Source organism: Psammomys obesus, unplaced genomic scaffold, assembly GCF_907164565.1.
Source record: "Psammomys obesus unplaced genomic scaffold, mPsaObe1.curated_primary_1811, whole genome shotgun sequence".
NCBI classification, from domain to species: domain Eukaryota; kingdom Metazoa; phylum Chordata; class Mammalia; order Rodentia; family Muridae; genus Psammomys; species Psammomys obesus.
Window position 1 is genome coordinate 6140956 of NW_026596046.1, and position 23998 is coordinate 6164953.

Sequence of the window (23998 nt, forward strand, 5' to 3'; positions counted from 1 at the left end):
TTTCTTTCTTTCTTTCTTTCTTTCTTTCTTTCTTTCTTTCTTTCTTTTCTAGAGCTGAGGACTGAACCCAGGGCCTTGCGCTTGCTAGGCAAGAGCTCTACCACTAAGCTTAATCCCCAACCCCCCTATCAGGGTTGATACGCACATGCATCATGTACGTGTCTGGTAAAGCAAGAAAAACAGCAGGTCTCCCAACTCAGTCTGCTGACATACCTCGTTGGCCACACATATGTGGCCTGGTGACACTGGAGGAGTGCTTTTTAGGGGAACCATTTCTCAGATGTGTTTTCAACATCAAAGAGGTGGGAGGAGGAACCACTGCCTGTGATAATGTACAGTGTACTGAGGGAGGCAATGTGGGGTAAAGAGATGAGATCACAGGGGCCTACAGGCATAATACGGCACTCTGTGTTCTGAGATTTCACGAAGAGCTGCCTCTGAGTTAGTTGATTGCTAGGAAGCTCAATGGGATAGATAATGAATTGCTAGGATCCAGTGTTCCATTCCTAGGCCACTTAGCAATGTTATAAAAGTTAATTAATGCAGGAATCATAGGTGGAGCCCATGTAACCAGGGCTACAACTACAGGGTAGAAGCCATACCTCTGCAGAATCAATGAGGCACCTGCCACAATCTGTCAGCCCGTGCCACACTTAGTCTGTGTCAATAAAACTCAACCAACAGAACATTAAGTAACAGGGAGCCCAGAGGGTTGAGCACTGCTTCTATGACCTCTGCAAAGGTCAATCATCTACCTCCAGAGACTAGTGAGCATGGAATTCAAGGCTGCGTGGGTAGCAACAGGAGCACCCTAAAAAGAGGTAGCTCAATGAAGCAACAGGGGCAACTGGAAAAAAAAATAACTTTAAGGGAAAAAAAAATCACACATGAAGGCTGACTTTCAGGAAAAAATTGCACTGGTTACATGAAGGGCACAGCTATGTGCTGGTCACATGAAAAACTTAGCTCTGTGTGCTGACTACATGAAGGACACATCTGTGCTTGTACATGCTTTTAGCCACTAAAGTACAATCCCTTCATGTTTTTAATTTGAGCTAAAAAGCCCTTCCTTTTTTGGTATGCAAAACAGCTTTTTAAAGATTAAAAGCTTTAAGTGTGATTTACAAGGCAGATGTAAGCAGCATCTTTTTAGGCTCCTGGTCACTTTCTGTGGTTTGTCACCATGGCCTTCTCCCATGGGAGTTCTAGGGAACTGATGGTCACAATAGTATCAAGCATTAGCTAGCTTTCCTGTTTTGTCCTGTAACACTGGCCCTTGTAGTCTTTACACAATCACAAAGTATTTGGCAAGTGTACTTGCACTGATGTGAGCTTTCCCCTGATACTACTTTATTTGTCACTGTGTAATATTTCTCTTCATAATGATTCATATGTGTTTTGAAGCAATGACCACGCAGCACTAAACTAAAATCTTTGAAACAAGGGAAACGAGAGATGAGATCCATGATGAGCCTGGACCTCCACCAACAGGCGCATTCGAGGCCATGGAACAAGGAAGCAGACCACAAACAGGCCAGCATCACAAAGAGGAAGAGGAAGAGAGGAGAGTTTCAGGCAAACAAAACACCCGGGAAATGTAGAAACGGGAATCCAAGAAGAAAAAACTGCAAAAAAGATTGAAAAATGGGACATGGTCTGAATGTTCATATCCCTCAAATTTCACGTTAAAACCCCTTCACCAATATGACTGGAAAGGGAGGCCAGGGGAAGACATTAGCTTTGGAGGGCTAGTGAAGAGGCCTCATGAAGACGATTAGACCTCAGAGACCCTTGCCTCTTCAATCATGTGAAAGTTGTGAGAAGATACCACTCTGCCTATAGACTAGGCAGCAGGCTTTCCCAGACACTGAATTTGTAGCACTTGGATTTTTTTTTTATCTTATGGCTATGCTTTATTATTTACATGATCCCCAGGCCACCATCCACACTGTGTCTACAGGTAGCAGTATTTTTACATATCTGAAACAGAGAATAGAGTCCTAGGAGGTTAGACTGTATTTAACCTCCTTTCTCAGTTCCACCATCTTCAAAGGAGGAAACCCCAGCAGTAACCTTTTCCGCCATATCATTACTTATTTTTATACTCTATACAATATCTGCAAGGGCAAGGTCACTGTGACCACTGAAAACAACAACACTGGAATGCTTCCCACAATGCCACATACCATTTTCTGGTCACTGTATTTATATGAAAAGGGGGGATTGAAATAAAGATATATGAAGCCTTTCTTTCTAGTGATGAGTCATTTAAATTTCATTTAGGTTTTCTAGAATTTCAAAATATATTATCTTCTAGCACTTGGATTTTAGACTTCACAACCTCTGGAACCACAACAAACTTGTTGCTGATCAACCATGGTGGTTTTCCTTATAGCATCTGTGAAGACTAAAGGAGGGGAGCAGAACAGCAGGCCACAGAGCACAGTGTCAGTGGTAGAAAACAAGCTAATAATGCCACCCAATTTACACCCAAAGACTGTACTACCACCCCTTTGCTAGACCAGCATGATGCCTTGCACTACACTGTAAATCTTATCCTTATAACTACAGGTAAGTGCAGCCTCTCTTTCCACAAGTGGAAACCATTACAGAAATCCATAACTGGATACAATGCAGAGATCAACAGATCATGGGCAACCCAGCCCCAATGGATAAAACATCTACATAATAGCTCCTGTGCCTATGGCTCAGGGTACAATTCCAGAAGAGGGGCCAGAAATATTATACCAGGAAGAACACCAGGAAGTTGGCTGTGAATCAGTTTCTCCTAGACATGACTGCACAAACAAGATCTGAACAATGGCAATATCAATGGACATGCTAATGTGGATGATGGAAAAGCTCATGGGGTCTCACCATAGACAAAGATCTATAGGCAACTAATGACTGCTGGGAGGAGAAGAATTAGCCCCCCTCAAGAACAAGCCCCCTTATTTATTGTCCAATGCACAGGGGTCAACCCTGAAACCATAGGCACATTGTCAACAAAAATGAACTTACAGGGTATAGTTATGTATACGCTTGTGTGCATGTGTGCATGAGAGAGAGACAGAGAGAAATACTAAAAATCAAAGAAAAAGAGACTATTTTATACCCCTTTGAGAGGGGACATGGGGGAAAGGAAGGAAGGGGGAAAAGTGATATAATTCCATTTTAGCTAAAACATTAGCAAACAATTTATCAGCAATAAAGAACAACGTTCTAGAAACATGTAGAAAGTTATCAAACAATCTGGCTTGTACCACAATTCCACAAGGAGGAAATGTGATGCAGAAAAATATTTGAAGAAATGATGAATAACTTCCGATACTGGGAATTAAAAAAAAAAAAACAAACCCAAGAACAATAATTATTATTAAAATCTACATTGAGATACATCACAAACTATGATACCAAAGATAATGAAAAAAATATCTGCATTCAGCAACAGTAAAAGCCATGAGAGACATGGAAGCAATGGCATAAATATCAAGATACTTTTTACCATACTCAGTGGAGGACGGGGGAAAATGGAAAGTCACCCTGAAAGAAACCTAGCCAACTCAGAATTCCAAAGTCAGAAAAATCAAAGATAACTTTTTCGCGATAACAAAAGCAAGTAAACAAACCTCCAAGATGGCTCACTGTCCCTCCATAGACCTGTGCTACAAGAGAGAGTGAAGGAAGTACTTCAAGTGAAAGAGAAATGCAAACAGCACAAAGACATCCAGAGAAAAGAATTAAGAGCTGTGTACATTTTAACATACACAGAAATAAAGCAGGCGATCTAAGAGCACCAATGAAAGACGTATACAGAATTATGAAAGGCAACATCAAGTTAGCCTGACATAAACGAGAACTGTGCCTCCTGAGTAGTACAGCTGCAAAATGTGAGCCCTAGAGAAAAGCTAGCACAGGAAATAAGATGCAACAAGGAAACATATGCAAGTAATTCACAGGAAAACAGATAGGACACACAGAAGAGCCACAACCTATGGTGGCCAGTTGTGGGAAGGGCAACTTCAAAATACAGACATTGGGCTGGCGAGATGGCTCACTGGGTAAAGGTGCTTGCCGGGAAGTCTGGTGACATGAGTTTGATCCCTGGGACCTACATGTGGAAGGAAAGAATCCATTTCCACCAGTTGTCCTCCAACCATCACGTGCTTTGGCAAGCAAACACACACACACAAACACATGCATGCAGCCACGCACACACACCCACACAGCCAAAAGGGTTTTAAATAAAAAATTTAAAAATTTGGGTGGAGAGATGGCTCAGCGCTTAAAGGCATGTAGTGTTCTTACAAAGGATCCCAAGTCCAGTTCCTGGCATGCCCATTAGGTGGCTCGTAAGCACCTGTAACTCTAGCTCCAGGGGGTCTGACATCCTCTTCTGGACCCCACCGGCACCTGCAAATACATGGTCACACCCCCACATAGACAATGAACTGTAAAATAAAGTTAAGGAGGGCTGGAGCCATGGCTCAGCAGTTATGAGCACTAGCTGCTCTTCAAAGGACCTGGGTTCTAGCCTCAGCATTCACATGGAGGCTCACAGCCTCACTCCAGTTCTAGGGGATCCAGTGCCGCCTTCTGGCTTCCAGAGGCACCACATAAACGTGGTGCACAGATATATACATGGAGGCAAAATACCCATGCTCACGAAGTTTTAATAAAAAAAATATATAGAAAAGTCGTAAGAGATCACCGTTCTCCAGTAACAACCAACAAAAGCTGAATATGCCACATAATCATAGCTCCTAAAATTCACTGGCAATGACGTCACAATTATCCAAGCCTATTCCAATAAGTGACAAGCCCATTTTAAAAGAAAAGAGAACCTCAGCTGCTATTCCCTGACTCAAAGAAGGGGAGGTAAAGGAATCTGCCCCAGAGAAAAGCTACCAAAAAAAAAAAAAATCAGTCCAGACAGACAGACAGACACAGACATAGACAGACACAGACATAGACAGACAGACAGACACACACACACACACAGATACAATTTTCCCAAGATACTTGAAGCTTTCAGCTAGGGAAAACTGGGGTTGGAGACGATAAGAAAGCCAAGATAAATTTCTGTGAGGCAAAAAATCTTCAGAGTACAGAGAAGCCAACACAGGCCACGGTGGGGCAGCAGGAAGCACTCTCATGGGACAGGGAGAAGAGGCAGCATTAGTGATGGAAGAAATTTTCTCAGCAACTGAGAAAGCCAGTCACCAGCAGATAAAGCAGGAAGCTCTCTCCTGCAAATCAAAGGAGAGGTTCTTGTCATTCTCAGGCAAGAGGAAAATACAAACTAAATTCAAAATAAAACAACTATTTTTATAGCCAGTAGCACTGCTAAAAATAAGCAGGAGAAGCACACAGGCCCACACTAGGAGGCGGGGTCAGGAGCCTCCTGCACACTGCCCCAGGAGGAGAACTGAGATGGTCACTCTGAAGACTGCTGGGAAGTGTCCTATAAAGTTAAATGTACCTCTACCCTATGAAGCAACAACTTTTTCATTCTTGAAATATTTTACCTCAAAGAAATAAAAGTATGTCCACAAAAAGCCTTGTTCTGTTATGTTCTATTAGCTTTATTCATATAAACACCAACATTTGAAAAAAAAAACTATATGCTTATCAAGAGGAACTGAATACTTATGGAATACTACTTTGAAATAAAAAAGTACTGATGTATGCAAGGGCATAAACGCTACTCACAGCCGTCCTCAGCGAAAGAAAGCACACACAAGGCAGCATACACTTGAGGGCAAAAGAGGTAAAGAAATACATGATGAGACAGAAAGGACCCCATGCAGGGGAGGAAGGAGCTAAGCAGAGTGGGAGGGAGAGGGTAGGGGCAGTAAGAACATAATGATACATATGAATGAGGATGTCTCACAACTGGTGGCGGCGGAGGAGGAGGAGGAGGAGGAGGAGGAGGAGGAGGAGGAGGAGAAACAACAAAATCTATTATTCTGTATATCAGGGCCAGGGAGATAAATCAGCAGCTAAGAGTGGTTGCTGCAAAAGGAGTCTGATCCCTGGAACACACGTAAAGGTTTAGGGCACAACCAGCTCCACCAAGTCATCCCGACTACCACGAATGCGCCATGGCACACCCTAAATACCTACACATCATATTCTCTCACATAAGAATAACAAAATATCTAAATATATTTCATTCATAAAACATGCATATGTACAGTAATTTAATGTTAATTTCTTGAGATTTATGTATTTATTATTTATACAGTATTCTGCCTGCATGCCTGAAGAGGGCACCAGATCTCATTATAGATGGTGAGCCACGATATGGTTGCTGGGAATTGAACTCAGGATTTTGGAAGAACAGCCAGTGTTCTTAACCTCTGAGCCATCTCTCCAGCCTGGATGTTAATATTTTTAACTTATAAAAAAATACAAAGAACATGCGGCATGGCTTTCTTCACACATTCACGTGCAGTCAGATCAGTCCTCACAAGAGTTGTTGACAGTTCCCCCACATGCCTTCATTCTGTCTCTATCTATAGTTCTCTGCACCCTGTACAGTATTATTACATTCAAGTGGGGGCAAAGAAAAGAGCACCAGGTATATTACAAAAGGTTCAGAGGTGACCAACAATGACTCAAGTCATACAGAGACAGGCTAGCAATGATGCTATGACTAACTCTGGCTTCCTAACTCTGAACAGCAGAGTGTGACTGAGAACCTGATGCAGAGGTGAGTGAGAAGATCAGTGTGGTCCAGTTTCAACACCTCAGACAGGCGACTTGAGCCCTGGAGGCAATGCGTGTGCTGGGTGTGCAGTGGTTGGCTGCGGCTGCAGCTGCGGCTCATAGGCGCCAGCTAGAAACAGCTCAAGAAGAGAGCTTGTGACCCAAGAACAGAGCTAGGGGGTGGGATACTGAAGGAGAACAAGATGCCCAACCTAGTGGATGCTTTGCCTTCCCTTTTTAAAGTTCTAATATACATGTCTATGACCTAGCACCTGAGATACCATAATATGATGTAATAATCAAGAAAATAAGGCAAATCAATTTTTGACACCCCTTACACCTTCCCCATGCACTCTTTTTCCTCTTCTCTTCCTCCCCCCCCCCATTTCTTCCAGACTTCCCAGGAAACACTGCCCTGCTAATGTCAGACATCACAACTGTTGAGAAAAGGCAAAGGCACACAGCAGAGAACAGCAGCACTCTGCAATCCAATAGAAGACAGAGTGTTTAGAAAACCGGTTATTTATCAAGAACCACCCTCTAGTTATCATGAAAGCCATGGTTAAGTGTCAGAAACGGAAAGCACACTGGGCCTCATGGCAATCTGGATACACAAAGACCAGCCGTGTGCACTCTTAAAAGCAGTTCTTGAGAGCTCTCATTACCCTTACTGCCGGGCTTTTCTATGCGTCCTGTGTTAACTCTACACCCTGTACACTTTTCATATTTCAATCAGTGGCTATGAAATTATTTTCAAAGGTTTTTCAAGCACATGTACAAACACTCATGCATACACATACACCCATGCAAAGACACGCAGGCCCACGCGCACACACACCGAATAAACAAACCATCACAGTGAAATGAGAGGTCTCTTGAGTCTTTTGGAATACAGCAAGAAAAGCAGCTACATAACAGCATGGACTACGTATGAGGGACCACCATCACATATCAGCTGGTGTCTATGTCTCCCAAACATTGGGGAGATGTTTAGACTTGGCCCCAAATCAATCTAATATTTGAAATGACCGCACAGTGGGCTGTATAAGTGCAAGGCAAGGAAGTAGGAGGGCCTGTCCGGCACTACACAGGATGACTAGGGAGAAAGACAGTTACTCTTGGCTGGACGTGGTGACAAGTGCAGTGCCTGTCCTCTCAATACTCAGGTGGCAGACAGGCAGAGCAATGGAGTTCCAAGGTGTCCAGGGCTATAGAGTGAGACCCTGTCTCAAAACAAACAAAAGTCCCTATTCATGGTTCACTTAAAGGCTCCTATTCAAAACACACAGTTGTTATAGAATAAAATATCACTCAAAATAAGAAGTGCCAAGTACAGACAGCACAGACAAAGCTAGGAAACTGAAATTATATCTATCTATCTATCTATCTATAGATATATATGCCTGAATTCTTATGGAACAGAAGTGTAGATAAAACAAATTATAGGAAAGCAGTCAGGAAATACATACCTGCGGTGGTTATTAAGAGGCAGTGAAATGATGTTAGAAAAACACCATTAACTTCTAGGAATGCACTGGAAGGAAATGACCACATTCCACCGCAAAATGAGATACACAGGAAAGAACAAAGGACAGAATACCCGTATGTAACAGAAGTGCTCTGTGTCCTTGTATGTACAGAAGCATGGTTTGCAAACACTGCATTAGAGATATACATTTCATTCTTCTGTTTTGAATTTGGAAGCAGTGTCTCTTGTATCTCAGGCGGGTCTTGAACACACCAAATAGCTAAGGCCAACTTTGAAGTTCTGATCCTCCTGCATTACCATTCCTAGTTTGGACAGTGCTGTAGATCAAATCCAGGGTTTCATACATGTCAGGCAAGCACTCCACCAACCAAGCTACATTCCCAGCATCTATTATGCATGTGCTAGTGTCATGTACGAAAATTCTATCTCTGCTGCTACAATTTCTAGGCAGTCTTCAAAAGAGCATCTACTTTCTGGCTATCTCCAAAGAGAAACTTGAAAGCTGGAATGATCAAACACCATACAAGTAATCACACATGATAACCCTGAAAGCTGTGTTCTTTACTGACTTGAAGGCTTCTGCACTGGAAATACTTTGAAGCAGCAAGTGACTCATTATTTGAAGTTAAACATTACTTAACCTTTTAATATTATTTAAAAAAAAAAAAACACCTTAAACATCTGAATTCACTCACAGTCTTTGATATGAACCTCAGAACCAACATAGCTCTTTACACAAACACCTTGCCCCGCAGTGACCAGAGAGGACACTCATGTTGCACCCCACAGTGGCCCTAAAACAGAAATGCTAAATGCTGCCTTCTTGCAGTTACCCCAGAAGAATGTTTGGTCCTGTTTCACCTACATCCCTTTGTTTCATCTTCAAATAAGCGGATATTGCAAATACATTTACACACCCACTACTGGTGCACACAGTAATAAAAACAGATTCCCGACACAGAAGAAGCTATACAGACAGGGATTACCTGGAGGTAGGAATTGTAGCTGGTTATTAGCTAATCGAAGATGACGTAAAGCTCTCAGACGACCAATTTCTGGGCAAACAATCTCTAAGGCATTGTCACTGAGATCCAGACACTGGAGTTTCACAAGGGACCCGATGGCTTCCGAGAGAAAAGGAAGGGAGAGGCAGAATGAGTCTGACTCCAGTGTTCCTACATGAAACGCTTTAATCTTTACTCTCCTATCTTTGACTCACAAAACAGTGAAAACAGAGTTGTGAAAGTGATGAATATTTCTACCTTGAGATAAAATGTAACTTAATAAAAGAATAAGTAAGAAGGTTAAAACAATGGGAGAAATATGTGACTAAAAATATAACTCAAAGATTAACCCAGCGGGAGTGGCCAACACCAGTAACCTCTGACCCTCCGAGGGTGTGTGAGGCAGGAGGGTAGAGTCTGAGGCCAGGAGGGAAACACAGAATCTTGTCTCAGATGAAGTCAGTAAGAGAGCAGGCCAGGGAAGTGGCTCAGCTGGCCAGTGAGCTTTCTTGCCAGGAAGGCAACCTGAGCTCAGTTCTTAGAACCTCAGGTTTAAAAAGCTAGAGCTAGCAGCACATGCTCGTGGCCCAGAGCTAGGGACGCAGAGACAGGGTCTCGGGGTCCCTCACTGGCCAGCCAGCATCACCTATAGGATGAGTCCCAGACAAGAGAGATTTCCCTAAAACAAACAAACAAACAAAAAAAACAAAGGATGGCGTCTGGGGAACAAGTTACAAGGCTGTCCTCTGCTGTCCTCTGCTACCTGGGTCTTCCTCCACCACACAAAAATTTTAAAGAATATATTACTTTTCAAAAAAAGAATATATTAACTTATATGGAACTAAATTCTTAGTTTGCTGAATTTAATACTTACTTCACTGTCTTCTGGCAGCAGTAATTAGCTAGTAACTTACCTGCCCATTTATTGTCTTTTCAGATTTCTCTATTTAGTATGTAAATCTTAACTGGATTTACATTTTAAAGTAAATAAATTAAAAGTCCTTGGGATTAAAATGCCTTAACACACCAACCAAAATTAGGTTTGAAGAGATAACTTCATCTATTCATGAAGCAAAACATAAACTACACTAGAAATTATAAATGTGCTTACCTTCCGGAACCACAACTATGTTATTTGAGTGTAGGTACCTGTAACAAGAAGGGGGTGGGAGCGGGGATAGCTGTTACTATTCAGTATTCTGCTGATAACCAGCTAATACAAGCTCTGTTTGAAAACTTAGCAAATATAGGGTGCCACTTCCTTTTATACCCTAATGTTAACCCAAAGAGCAGCCAACTAATAATACTTGGAGAGTAATAGTTGTGCTAAATAACAAAAACTAAGCCACCTTCTGATTAAGTCATTTTAAAATAATAATATAAAAATCATAAGGTATTTTTAAACATAATTGAAAAATTACTAGCTCTGGGGGTTAGAGATGGTCCAGAGGTTAAGAGCACTGGATGCTCTTCCAGAGGTCCTGAGTTCAATTCCCAGCAACTAGCTGGTGGCTCACAACCATCTATAATGAGATCTGGTGCCCTCTTCTGGCATGCAGGCATACATGTAGGCAGAACATTATACACATAGTAAATAAATCTAAAACAAAAACAAACAAACAAAAAAAAAAACCTAGTTCCTCCAGTTCATTTAAATTATCTAGGGTTTCAGAAATACATCTACTGTATAAAGAAAAAGAAATATCTATTGTGTAAAAGAGGACATCATGTTAGTTTCTAAAGGGCAACAGTGCAATAAAGGTATTTCTAACTGGCTCAGGCAGCCATTATGAGCATTTGACTGGTTGTTATAGGAGAGCCAGGTTCAGTTCCTACACCCACTTGGTGGCTCGTCACTGCCCGTAATTCCAGTTACAGGGATCAAACACCCTCTTCTTAACACCGCAGTGCCAGCTGTGCACATGGTGCACATCAAACTCGCAGGGGACACACTCTTAGACAAAATAATCTAAAAACAAAAAACAAACAAACAAAAAGCACCCCTTAAAGAGATCTCTAGTTGGCATGCTTCCTGTAACCCAAGAATAGAGATTAAATGTTCATTAACATATCCATACAAATATTCAGATGCCAAGGGACAGAAATTTTACTTCTCAGCAATGGAAGTTCTTTAAAAAGACCTGCAAGTCTAAGCCATCAACACTTTCCCACTGAAGTACCTTTGGCACACTCTGGTGGAGACTCTAGGTACCATCTAAAGCCAGATACTCAGCCAAACCCAGTGACCACCAGAGATCATGCAGTAATAATACAAGAAAATAAGTTTTATTACTGATTTTGAGGTAAAACAAACAAAACTAGATTTTAGAATACTTGATTTCCAAACCAATCATTTTATTTATTGTAGGTTAAAAGTAAGTCCCCACAAGTATTTTAAAACATAACTTAGAAAATTTCTGTTGCATTTTGAAAATCTTTAGTGAATGCTAAAATGTCAATGAGCACAGAATAATAAAAACAAAAGTTAATTTTGTACAGCTTTTTCTATGCCCAATTAAACCTGTGGGTTTTGAATCAGCCCAGCCACACTCGGATGTGAGACTTTTCCCCCAGGAAATACCTAAAAGGCTTTTCACTAATGACTCTTAAGGTTTGAAACCAGTTTTTCAGAAGTAGCTATGAAGGGAAGCAACCGGGTTCTCTGATCAAGATCACATGCCAGAATTCCCAGCATAGCACAATAAACTCCACAACCAAGGAAGGAAAACAAGCGCACCTACCTCGCCACTGACCAAAAAGCATTTCCTCTCCTGCCTTCCATGTTCCCACATCGCCACCAACAGAAGAGGCCTGAGCCTAGAGCTCCTGGCGTTCTTGCTTTTTCTTTTAGCAGAAGACCAGGCCATAGTACCAGTTTCTATGTTTGCCAGGCAGCAAGCCCTTACCTGACAGCTATGTGACACAATTTAACCAAGCGCACACTCTAAAACAGACTCATTCTTCGCTTAGTGTATATGACTTGATTATACATTTTAAACTCAATGCTTTGGGAAGCACTCTTGATAAAGGTTATTTGTGCCAGAAAGACTGTAAATATGTGTGCAAGGCACACACACTAAATATGTGTTTGTTGTACAGAAAAACAAGACGCTATCACATAAAAATAGAGGCAGAACTGAGCTTTAAAAATTGCTTCGATAAAACACTTGCCTGGAGTCCTACCTATGAAAATGTCCAAATCAAAATATATACTGAAGTACCAACTATTATGACTGAAACTCAAAAACACATTTTAATACACTAAATATATCTATGTTATGATAAAGATGCTATAAAGCACCATAGTGTCCCTGACCCTAACTACACACTGGAACTATTAGGGTCTCCAAAAGGTCATCCCTCATGCACTAAGTACATCACAATCCCAATTCCACAAATAATTTTAGGGTACAACCAAAAAAGACTCCATCTGGTACAGGCAGTATGCCCCTCCTGGGTCACTGGGTGACAGGTGTATCAGAACACCCTATCTTTACTGCACCTTCACAGTCACATGACCATAGGGCATTACCAAGAGCCTCGGTCTCCTAATGCAGGTGGCATCTCTCTGGGGGATTAGAGGGCTGATAGTGTGGGGCTCTTACAGTGGCGCTCGTTGGGATGGAGTGAGAATCAGTGATGCCTGCTGCTGGGCAGCTGTGGGGCATTTATGATCACAGGTTCGGGACTTTCAATTTTACCAGGTTATTTGTTTTTGTTTTCATTTTAGAGTAACTGAAATCTTGATACTCCGAAATAACTAACTTTCATCGTGTTCTGCTGAAATACTGTAGACAATCAAGTTTGTGCTAGAAATACCACTTACCAGTATAGTTGTTTTGGAAAATGGCTAAGTCATTTTGCCTTATTTTTTTGTTTTTTGTTTTGTTTTTAATAAACTGAAACAAACTTTTACTCAGTATGTGAATGTCAATTTCCTAGTGTTGACAAATGTCCCATGGAATTCATGATGTTAACCAGAGAGAAAACTGGGTGAAGGGTATACCAGAACACTCTGTGCTCTCTTTACAACTTCCCTGTAACTATGAAGCATATTCTACAGTGAAATGCTATCTTCTTAATTGAAGGAACAGGACTTCCACTTCTAGACATAACGAGTAACAAGGACCAGACTGACCTGACTATATAAACAAGGAAAAAACAGATGGGATCTAGGAAACAACTATTTTCAGACAGTGACAACAGGTGACTAAGACTTTGTTTCCTAAAAGAATGGAACTAGCAAGGCAAGCCACACCATCCCCTAACTGTCAGTTTCTGGGGAAATTCTGAACTACGGCATAGGAAGAGAATCGGACTCAGGCAGCTAGCAGCCAAGGGGACCAGGCTCAGGAGGTGATGGCGCTACCTCACCCCCACTCTACCACCTCACTCCAAAAATGTAAAGGAGCTCTTGACTCTTTGCTAACTTCTGAAATGCACACGCATAAGAGAAACTCTGGGCAAACAAACAGGAGAGAAGCTGTCAGCTGAGCAGTGCACAAAGCTCCCTGGATTGCGAGATGGGAGTTCAAGCACACTGCCAAACCCTGATCTTACCCAGGCCATTCAGAAAAATGCAAGACAGCCCTGGCCTGTGCAAAGAGAGCTACCCTATCATTGGATCTGAGACTGCTCCAAGTCTAAGAAAGCCATACAAGAACCAAACACAAATGCCAACAAACAGTGAAACCAAAGGAAAATAAAATGTAGACACATGGTAATAGAAAATGTATAAAACCCATCATCCAATGAGGAAAATGACCCGCCCACCCCCAAAAAATAAAAAAAAAACAAATAAACCCACTAAACAAACGACTACTAAGAAAGGACATCTAAATAGCTATAATGATCATTTTCAGGTAGTTAGATGAAAATTATAAATATTGTAAGAACTATAAAATATAAAGAAAAATGAAATGTCTAGCGATCAAAGATATCTACACACAAAATGAAAATACATAATATAAAGTCTCTGGATGGAGTTAGTTATCAAAACTGAAGCACAATGGAGAAAGACACTGAAAAAGCACAGTCTTGACCACTGTGGGATGCATTTGACAGTCCAACGAGCATGCAAGAGCCTCACACGTAGAGGCCAAAGGCAGAGCAGAGGGATAAAAACAACTGATGCAACAATGTCAAGGATTATCCGAAGGTGAAGGAAATAAACCACGGAAGCTCAGAATGCTCAGAGATAAGGAACAAGAAAACCACAAGGGACTCACGATCAAATTCCTGCAAAAGAGAGTAAAAACCTGGAGCCTCCTGGGGCTGTGAAGGGCAGAGTGCTTACCCAGCACACAGAGTCCTGGGTACCACTCCAGTACCACCACCACAAAAAGGAATTAAAATTTAAAAGGAAACTCCTCAGCCTAAATCAAGAGGAAGGGAAAACAAACAACAAACAAACAAAACACCTTACACACAAACAGATAAATATTAAGAGCAACAGATGTGTCTTGATAAACTGCAGGCCAGAGGGAAATGCCAAATGCCAAAAGACAGACATACTAACAACAAGGAACCCTAATCCTAGAAAAACATCCCCAAAAGATGCAGTAGGGGACTAAGACAAAAAAAATATGACTTTTAGGGAAGGAAAAAGAAGAAAACCACCACAGGCTTCTTCATTTGAGATCAAAGCATGGCACATAAAAGCAAAAACTGTGCACTAGATTTCATCCAAGTGGACAACTTTCCCTCTGCAAAAGAACAGAAGAAAGATGAAGAGAAGATCTGTGCCCTAGAAGAAAGTCCTTGTAACACATCAGACAAGAAGACTGTTTATGGAATCCATCAGGAACCAGGAAAACCTAAGCATAAAGAAGCAGGCAGTGAAGACAGACGACAAGTAGGTGCATGAAAAGGTGTTCAACGTCACCAGAAACACAGATGACGCCACACTGTGACATAAACCATAGTCACATCAGAATGGCTGGAATAGGAAACAGTGATACCACGAAGGAGGAAGTATTGCTGGGTGTGATGGCTAACCTTCCTTGCCAATTTCAGCAGAGGAAGGATCACAGCGGAGACTGCAGCACAGCCTTAGGTGCGCCTGTGAGGGCCTTTCAAGTGAGAAGCAGCTGAGCAGAAGGATATGCTTTGAGTGAGTGGCACCATCTTACGGCTATGGCCTGATGGTCTGCATTCCCCTTTCTGTGCCTCCTGCCTACACCATGTGAGAGTTGCCTTGCCAGCTCTGGTGCTGCGCTATCCTGCCACACCTTCCCAGTCACTCAATGAAATCCCCTGAAACTGTGAACCAAAATAAGTCTGTCTGCCTCTAAGTCAGTGGTTCTCAACCTGTGGATCATGACCCCTTTGGCAAACCTCCAAAGTATTTACATTACAAATTAATATTTGGAAAGTCTCCAAAAATATTCACATTATGATTTTTTTAACAGAGGCAAAATTACAGTTATGAAGTAACAACAAAAAGAATCTTTTGGTTGGGGGTCACCACAACATGAGGAACTGTAAAGGGCCGCAGCATTAGGAGGGTTGAGAGCCGCTGCCCTAAGCTGTTCCTGTCAGGCACTTGGTCACAGCAACATGGACGGCAGCTAATAAGCTGGGCGTGGTGGTACAGGCCTGCCATCTCAGCACTTGGCAGGTAGAGCTCTGCAGGAGGGTCAGAAGTCACCCTTGTCTACACAGCAAGTCGAAGGCCGAGCTAGGCTTTGTGAGTTGCTGCTGTAAGGAGACAATTCTAATATACCAGGGAAGTGTAAAATGGCATAGCTAATCTAGAAAATTATTCAGCAGTTTCTTATAAAAACTAAAAATTCTGAGCAAAAGTGATAACATAAGAATCTCTTTCCATAAAATCAATGAAACTACTGTAAAAATTTCCAGAAGCAGCATACATAACACTATGGAAACTAGCCCAAGGCCTGCAGTGACAGGGAAAGATATATAAAGAAAAATGCTGTGGAGCTGTGAGCTCTGCGGGGTTTTCACATGTGCTTGTCCTGTACCCCACTGTCCAGGTCTGCAGAATTAAGAAAAGCCAAGAGTTCACAACCTAACTGAAAAGCAGTAGCCTGGGGGGAAATGAGTGAGAAGGCTTTCCAGGCCACATTCCGAAAGAATTACTATCTACTTAGTCTCAGAGTAGCCAGGAAGACTTGACTGGCAAAGAGTGCGCTCTCTCTCCTTCTCTCTCTCTCATATACACACACATTATATACATACATAACACAGTAATTAGAGACATAGATCTTACTAGCTAGGTTAAGAACACACACACAACCCTATCTGCCCCCAGTGCTAAACTGAATCAAATTACAGGAAACTGTTGAATGTCACAGCTTCCTGGGGCAGTAGAAAATAACTGTAACAAATAATACACAGACCAGAAAACTTGAAGGAGATGCTGGTTGGACGTGTCCATGAGGGCTTTGGCGCCCAGCAGCCCACCGGCACAGGTGGGATATACACAGGTCCAGAGCAGCTTACAATGGGAGAAGGCCTTGGCCTCTCACATCTGCTGAACTGAAGCCCTACATAGGCAAGAAGATGTTAAGGCTAGAGCGGAGTCACGTGGCTGATAATGACAATGCCAAGGTGTGTCTCAGCACTCACAGACTCACAGGCTAGGGGACTGGACAGAGTAAGCAATTACAGTAAGTCTGTCTAATCACGAGTTGACCACCAACAGCCTATGAGCAAGTCTGCACTCAGTAAGTCTAGAAAAGCTGATCGGTGGTCAGCTCACGATTAGCCAGGGAACACTACCAAACTTAGCAAAGAGTTTTTATGAAAAAAGGGGCAAGGTAAAGAAAACTGAAAGGCTGGAAAAACTCTTGCCAACTCATTCTGAAGCCAATAATACTAGGATACCAAATACAGATAAAAATTGCAAGACTCCAGAAAAATTCCCCTTTTAAAAACAGCTGCAAAATTCCAGTATCTAACCAAAACTAACAACATATATAAATAATTATATTCTATGACCAAACAGAAGTTATCCCAGCAATATTGGTTCAATGTACAAGTATTGATCAGTATAATGTACAATGCTGGAATAGGAAGAAAGAGTAATCCTTTGAAATAAAAAATAAATAAGTAACAACTCTGTAGATTAGAAGTGGAAAAGAATGTTCCCGGTCTTAGGAGAGGCCTACTGCTAGCATGCTTAATGAGAGAGACTGAACAAAAGAATACAGTGAATCCTGTGTGTTCTCATCACTTCTTTTCAACATTCTATGTTGAATAAGCTGGGGCACTTAAAAATGAATGAATGAATGAATGAAAGAATGAAAAAACAAACTTATGAACAAATGTATGGCATATAAAAAAGAAGATGTAAAAGCTATTTTTTATTGTGGATAACATCATCTTGTATATTAAAAAATGCAACCCTGGTGGTATTCAATAGTTTTCTAATTGAACTTAAGACCCACTCAGTAAGAGGGAAATAAGATAGATAGCACTGGATTGGCTGGGCTTCCTGGTGTGGAAGTGGCAGCTGCCTGGAAGGCCTTCACGCCACTCAGCACACACAGACAGGAGGAATAACAACAGTAGGAATCCCCCCAGTGAATGCAAACCTGCTGTACTCAGAGCATCTTCACTGCCTGAGATGAGCTATTGCAACACACTAAAAGGCCTTACCACAGCCCAGCAGTTAACAGAGCGTCCAGTCTACCCACAGCAGCAACATGACAACCACACCCAAAAGTAACAAAAGACTGTATTAAAATTATATACGCTGCTACTTCAAATAACTTAGTCTCCATTCTTATTTTAAAATAATGAATAGACAGACTCACAGTTCCACAAGGTTTGGAAGCTTCTGAGCAAGGTTTTCTGGCTGAAAATTAAAAACTCAGAATTAATTTTACCTTTGAAAAAAAAGTATTAACATTTTTAGTTACCTTAAACACAACAAACTATCTTTGTGGGATATAAATTTTGAGAATGGAAAGATAGTAATTCAGCATGTTTGGGATTTATACTTACAATGACCACAAGACATTTGGTATATTCAAACAGTTAAACTCAGCATCTCTTATTGCTGCAACCCTTTAATACAGTTCCTCATGCTGAGGTGACCCTTAACCAAAAATTTATTTTTGTTACTACTTCATAACTATAATTTTGCTGTTATGAATCAAAACGTAAATATCTGTGTTTTCCAATAGTCTTAGGTGACCCCTGTCCTATGAAAGCGATATTCAACCCCCAAAGAGGTCACAACCCACATTTTGAGAACCCCTTAGAGAAACCAGAACCGTCCTTGGGCTCCACGGTCATGAAAGAAAGACACCTCTTAGGAGACAGACAGTAGGAAGAGGGTCAGGAAGCAGAGAGGCAGCTGTGGACAAGGAATGCTAAGACTGCCAAAAGCCTGCACGGGGAGAAGGCATGGAGAGAGGGCACCCCACCCTGACGACCACACCCTCATTCTGGACGCTTGCCTCCAAGGTGTGAGCAAATGCACTGTTGGTGCTTAGTTACAGTGGCCTCGTAGTGGCAGATCACTCCCACCTGGCGTGCCCCAGGCTGTGAAGATCTCCAGGGTTTCCACGCACTGAGACCTAAAAAGGTTGGGAATGGTTGGAGGAGGGCTGTGGTCCAATTATTTTAGGCCTGAGGGTGGTGTCTAAGGGAATGGCAGACAGATGAAGTGTGTCACAAGTGGGTGGGGGCTGCTTTCCCAAGGGAAAATTTCTACAGTTCTACTCATAGGTTGAAAGGAGCAGGGGTAGGGTGGGGGGGGTCTCCGGGGAAACAATCACAAACATCGTTCTGATTTACAAGTAGATGAAGACATACACCATGAAAACTGAAGGAGTGCACAGGATGTTTTTTCATTCTAAACACCAACACGTAAACTAGGTTTCAAACGAATGAACCAGGAATGGCTTTTTGAAAACAAAAATAAAAACATGTCTGACGTGGATTCTGAAAGACAAACATAAGAGACTGGCACGAGGTGGACAGGAGGGTAGTCCGAGTTCATCCCCTGGGCACAGGAAGTAGTACCTACCACATGCAAAGGGGAGAGGGGAGGGGGTGTTTAGGAAATTATCTATTGTCCTGTAATACCTTACCAGTGGTCCTAAAGACATGGTTCTGTAAACCCTGTTATAAAAACAACTGTGCCTGGGGACTGGGGGGCTGGGCAGCTCTAAGGATGTGTGATGGTTTGAATGAGATGTCCCACCAGTTGGGGCCACTGTTCAGGTAGGTTTAGGAGGTGTGGCCTTCCTGGAGGAAGTATGTCGCAGGGGCAAAGCTCTGAGCTTTCTTTTTCTTATTTTTATACCTTTAAATGCTTTTATTAATTTGTGAGCTTTAATGAGAAAGTATATTATTTTAATATGAATAATTATATTCTTATTACTTTGTTTTTTAATTTTTTTAATTTATTACAGTTTATTCACTTTGTATCCCAGCTGTAGCCCCGTCCTTCCCTCTTCTCCTTCCGTGCCCCTCCACAAGCTCACTGATAGGGGAGGTCTTCCTTCCCTTCCATCTGATCCTAGTCTATCAGGTCTCATCAAGACTGGCTGCATTGTCTTCCTCTGTGGTCTGGTAAGGCTGCACCCCCCAGTGGGAGGTGATCAAAGAGCCAGCCACTGAGTTCATGTCAGACAGTCTCTGTTCCCCTTACTAGGGTACCCACTTGGAGCCGGAGCTGCCATGGGCTACACCTGTGCAGGGGTTCTAGGTTATCTCCATGAATTTTCCTTGGTTGGAATATCAGTCTCAGAAAAGGTCCCTGGGCCCAGATTTTTTGGTTCTTTTGCTCTCCTTGTGGAGCTCTGGTCCTGCCCCACCCCCAGTCTTTCTATCTCCCCCTTCTTTTACGAGATCCCCTGCACTCTGCCCAAAGTTTGGCTGAGTCTCAGCATCTGCTTCAATACCCTACTGGGTAGAGTCTTTCAGAGGCCCTCTGTGGTATCCTCCTGTCCTATTCCCTGTTTTTCCCTCTTCATCTATCCTGTTTGTTTTTCTGATTTAGAATTAAGCATCTTACCCAGGGTCCTCCTTCTTATTTAGCTTCTTTAGGTATACAGATTTTAGTATGTTTATCCTATATTATATGTCTAATATCCACTTATAAATGAGTATATACCATGTGTGTCTTTCTGCTCCTGGGCTACCTCACTCAGGATGATCTTTTCTAGCTCCCACTATTTGCCTGCAAATGTCATGATTTCCTTGTTTTTCATTGGTGAGTAGTTTTCCATTGTGTGAATGTACCACAACTTCTGTATCCATTCCTCAGTTGAGGGACAAGTAAGCTGTTTCCAGATTAAATAAATAAAGCTGCTATGAACATGGTTGAGCAAATGTTCTTGTTGTATATTTGAGCATCTTTTGGATATATGCCTAGGAGTGGCATAGCAGGATCTTGAGGTAGCACTATTCCTAATTGTCTGAGAAAGCACCAGATTGATTTCCAAAGTGGTTGTACAAGTTTACATTCCGACCAGAATATATTGTCACTTGAGTTGTTGATCTTAGCCATTCTGATGGGTGTAAGGTGAAATATCAGGGTTGTTTTGATTTGTATTTCTCTGATGACTAAGGATGTTGAGCATTTCTTTAAGTGTTTCTCTGCCATTTGATATTCCTCTCAACTTCATATGAAATAACAAGAAACCCAGAATAGCTAAAACAATCCTCTACAATAAAAGATCTTCTCGAGGTATCTCCATGCCTGATGTCAAGATGTACTATAGAGCAACAGTAATGAAAACAGCATGGTGCGGGCATAGAAACAGACTAGTGGATCAATGGAATCGAATTGAAGACCTAGAGATAAACCCACACACTTATGGGCACCTGATTTTTGACAAAGATGCCAAAATCGTACAATGGAAAAAAGATAGCATCTTCAACAAATGTTGCTGGTCTAACTGGATGTCTACACGTAGAAAAAATGCAAATAGATCCATACTTATCACCCCACACAAAACTATAGTCCAAGTGAATTAAAGACCTCAATATAAAACCAGACACACTAAACCTGTTAGAAGAAAAAGTGGGGAAGAACCTAGAACTCATTGGCACAGGAGACAACTTCCTGAACAGAACACCAACAGCACTGGCTCTAAAATCAACAATCAATAAATGGGACCTCATGAAACTGAAAAGCTTCTGTAAAGCAAAGGACACTGTCATCAGAACAAAACGACAGCCTCAAGATTGGGAAAGGATCCTTACCAACCCTATATCTGACATAGGCCCAATATCCAGAATATATAAAGAACTAAAGAAGTTAAAAAGCAACAGATCAAGTAATCCAATTAAAAAATAGGGTACAGAGCTCTGAGGTTTCAATACCACATCCCACTCCTAGCTGGCTCTTTGATTCCTTCTTGCAGTTCAAGATGTGCGGCTTCAGCAGCTGTTCTATCACAGCAACAGAAAGTAGCTCATACAAACATTCTGCTCTTGTACCTGTGTCTGGCAGCTCACAGCCACGTGTATCCGGCTCCAAGAGATCTTACACCCTCTTCTAGACTTCTTGGACACATGTACTCACACATGCACATATGCAACCATATTTAAATTTAAAACTTAGGTAAGAATCAAATGTAAAGACAGTGGTTTTGCACAAAGTGGCAAGGACTGTTAAGGTTTGAATGTAAAAAATTAACACAGACTCATGTCTAAACATTTGGTCCCTGGGTGGTGGGGCTGTCTGGGGAAAACTGAAGAGCCTTAGGAAGTAAGGCTTAGCTTGGCAGGTGATAAGAGATGATAAGAGAAGTAACTAATATATGAGCTTATATTTCATTCTACAAAATAGCTTTATTTTTAAAACCCTAAACATAATGGAAATCCACTGGTTTCTTTTTTTTTTCTTCTCGTTTATTATCACTGGTTTCTTTTATATGAGAAAGTAACATTATAATTTCACACAGGCATACAGATACATTCCAACTGTGTACAGACCTATAGCTGTGCTCTTTCCTCTGAGCTACATCCACAAACGTGGATATTGTGAAATGATTGAAATTTTGAGTTCTCACTGTTGACAGAACCACTTACATTTAAGTGGTAAAAGCTGTGAGTCTTCACACATTCAAAACTTACTTTCTCAGATGTCACCAGTGGATCTAGCCAAATCCCCGGAATGGACTTTTAGTATTGGTATCTTTCCTAGTAACAACACACACTTCCATTTATGGGCATACCTAGCAAAACCAGAGAGCTGCAGGACAGAGGGCTTTATCGGCAATGTTCCCATTAAAGCGAATTCCGGGGCAGGGAAGGTGTCAGGCCTCACCTAGTTTCATCTGCTGGAGTGCCAGTGCTGTTACTGACTAGCCGGCATGACCCTCTGCCTCCTTGGCTCTGTCAGAGAATTCCCTGATAAGCTGGTTTGCTTTTTGAGTAAGAACTATATACAAAACACTGAAACCATACTTCTGCTGCTGACAGGCTTCAGTATGAGTTTATTAACAAGTTAAGCACACTGTGTTTATATTTAACCTTGAGAAGACTGTAGTTTGTGAGAATCCTGCCTTTTGAAAATACAAAATAAGTAAATACAGATCTCCTGCAAAATGCCCAGCCTAGGAAACAGCATCTGCTGAGCAGGCCATGACTGACCCCTGCTGATGCTCCGGAGTATCACTCCCTTCTTTTTAATCCCACATTTCAGTATGAGGAAAATAGAAATTCCATTAACATTTACATCAACAAATTTTCTTCATCACCAGTGCAAAAATGAGCTTTAACATGTACTGCTGTCATAAAATGTTGATTTCAAACTCCCCTTAAATATGAAGGTTTTGTAACTTGGCACGAGACTTTTCATGCTTTTTATAAACCACTGCAGCTCTGTGATGTGCTCTGATAGAGTCTGTCCTTCCTACTCCTCTCCTTCAAAAACTAGGGGTCTTGATCAGGTTCGGATTTTTCCCCCTGCCAATTAAGGAATTAAATGGCAGAAAAAAACCTTGAGTCGGGCAGCACCAAAGAAATCTCAAACACTGCAAACAGGAGCAGACAGAATTAGCAGTCTGAGGATGAGAAAACACAGGTTTTCAGCAGACACAGAAAACAAGGCCTCTAGAAAGTAAAGAAAATACTTGCAAAGTCAAAAATCCAGTCTCTTCTCAGGGGTTGTGGTTGCTTAAGTCTTTGAAAAGCTTTCCTTCCCTAATTTGGTGTTGCTTGGTTTGAAGAAAGACAGGCTGGTTGGCTGGCCTACAACTGTTATGTGACATGCCCTGATCAGGCCTTGATCGAGTCCACCAGCATGGGGCTGCTTGGTGGGACACAAAAGCCTACAAGGCTTTGTTTTAAGCTATCAATAAGGAGGCTAAGGAAAAGTTGGCCATCTTGGGTTTGTCACCTTTATCCCTTAGCCATAGCCTCTCTCCCTACCTGCCTGACTCCCAGAAAGTCTAATTCCTAGTCTCTCAAAAGAACTTACCTGCTCCACAGTGACTCCAAGATGGTAACAGATTTGTTAGGGCTCACCCCTGAGGGAATACATCTCAAGCTAGAGTACCCAAACAATCTGCAATTGTTTGCATCCATCAGGAATGAGAAATACCTGTGTGCCTAAAAGCTACCAGGACTTAAGGTTCAGCACCTGCTGCAATCTAACATCTAAAAACACATCTCACAGATGTCATAAATTTTGGCTCCTACAGCAGTTATAAAAAATTAAAAAGAATGTTTTTGTACCTCCTATTTCACACTATATAATAATTAATTCAAGAACTTAAGTTTAAGAGCCAAAATCATCACTTACACAAAATATAGGAATGCGGTGCTAGACAGATGGAAAGCAGTTAGGCACACTGGCTGCTCT

The 23998-nt window shown here is 41.7% G+C and overlaps 1 protein-coding gene across 3 annotated transcripts in view; it reads right to left on the minus strand.

The window, feature by feature from the left end:
- Lrrc28 (leucine rich repeat containing 28) overlaps positions 1 to 23998 on the minus strand; it is a 118725-nt gene that overhangs the window by 81932 nt on the left and 12795 nt on the right. For all 3 annotated transcript variants that reach the window (XM_055623527.1, XM_055623526.1, XM_055623525.1), the window contains exons 3-5: positions 17985 to 18025; positions 10316 to 10353; positions 9187 to 9324 (exon numbers count right to left, since the gene is read on the minus strand). In XM_055623527.1, coding sequence (XP_055479502.1) covers positions 9187 to 9324; positions 10316 to 10353; positions 17985 to 18025 — 217 coding nt within the window. The remainder of the gene's footprint in view (positions 1 to 9186; positions 9325 to 10315; positions 10354 to 17984; positions 18026 to 23998) is intronic.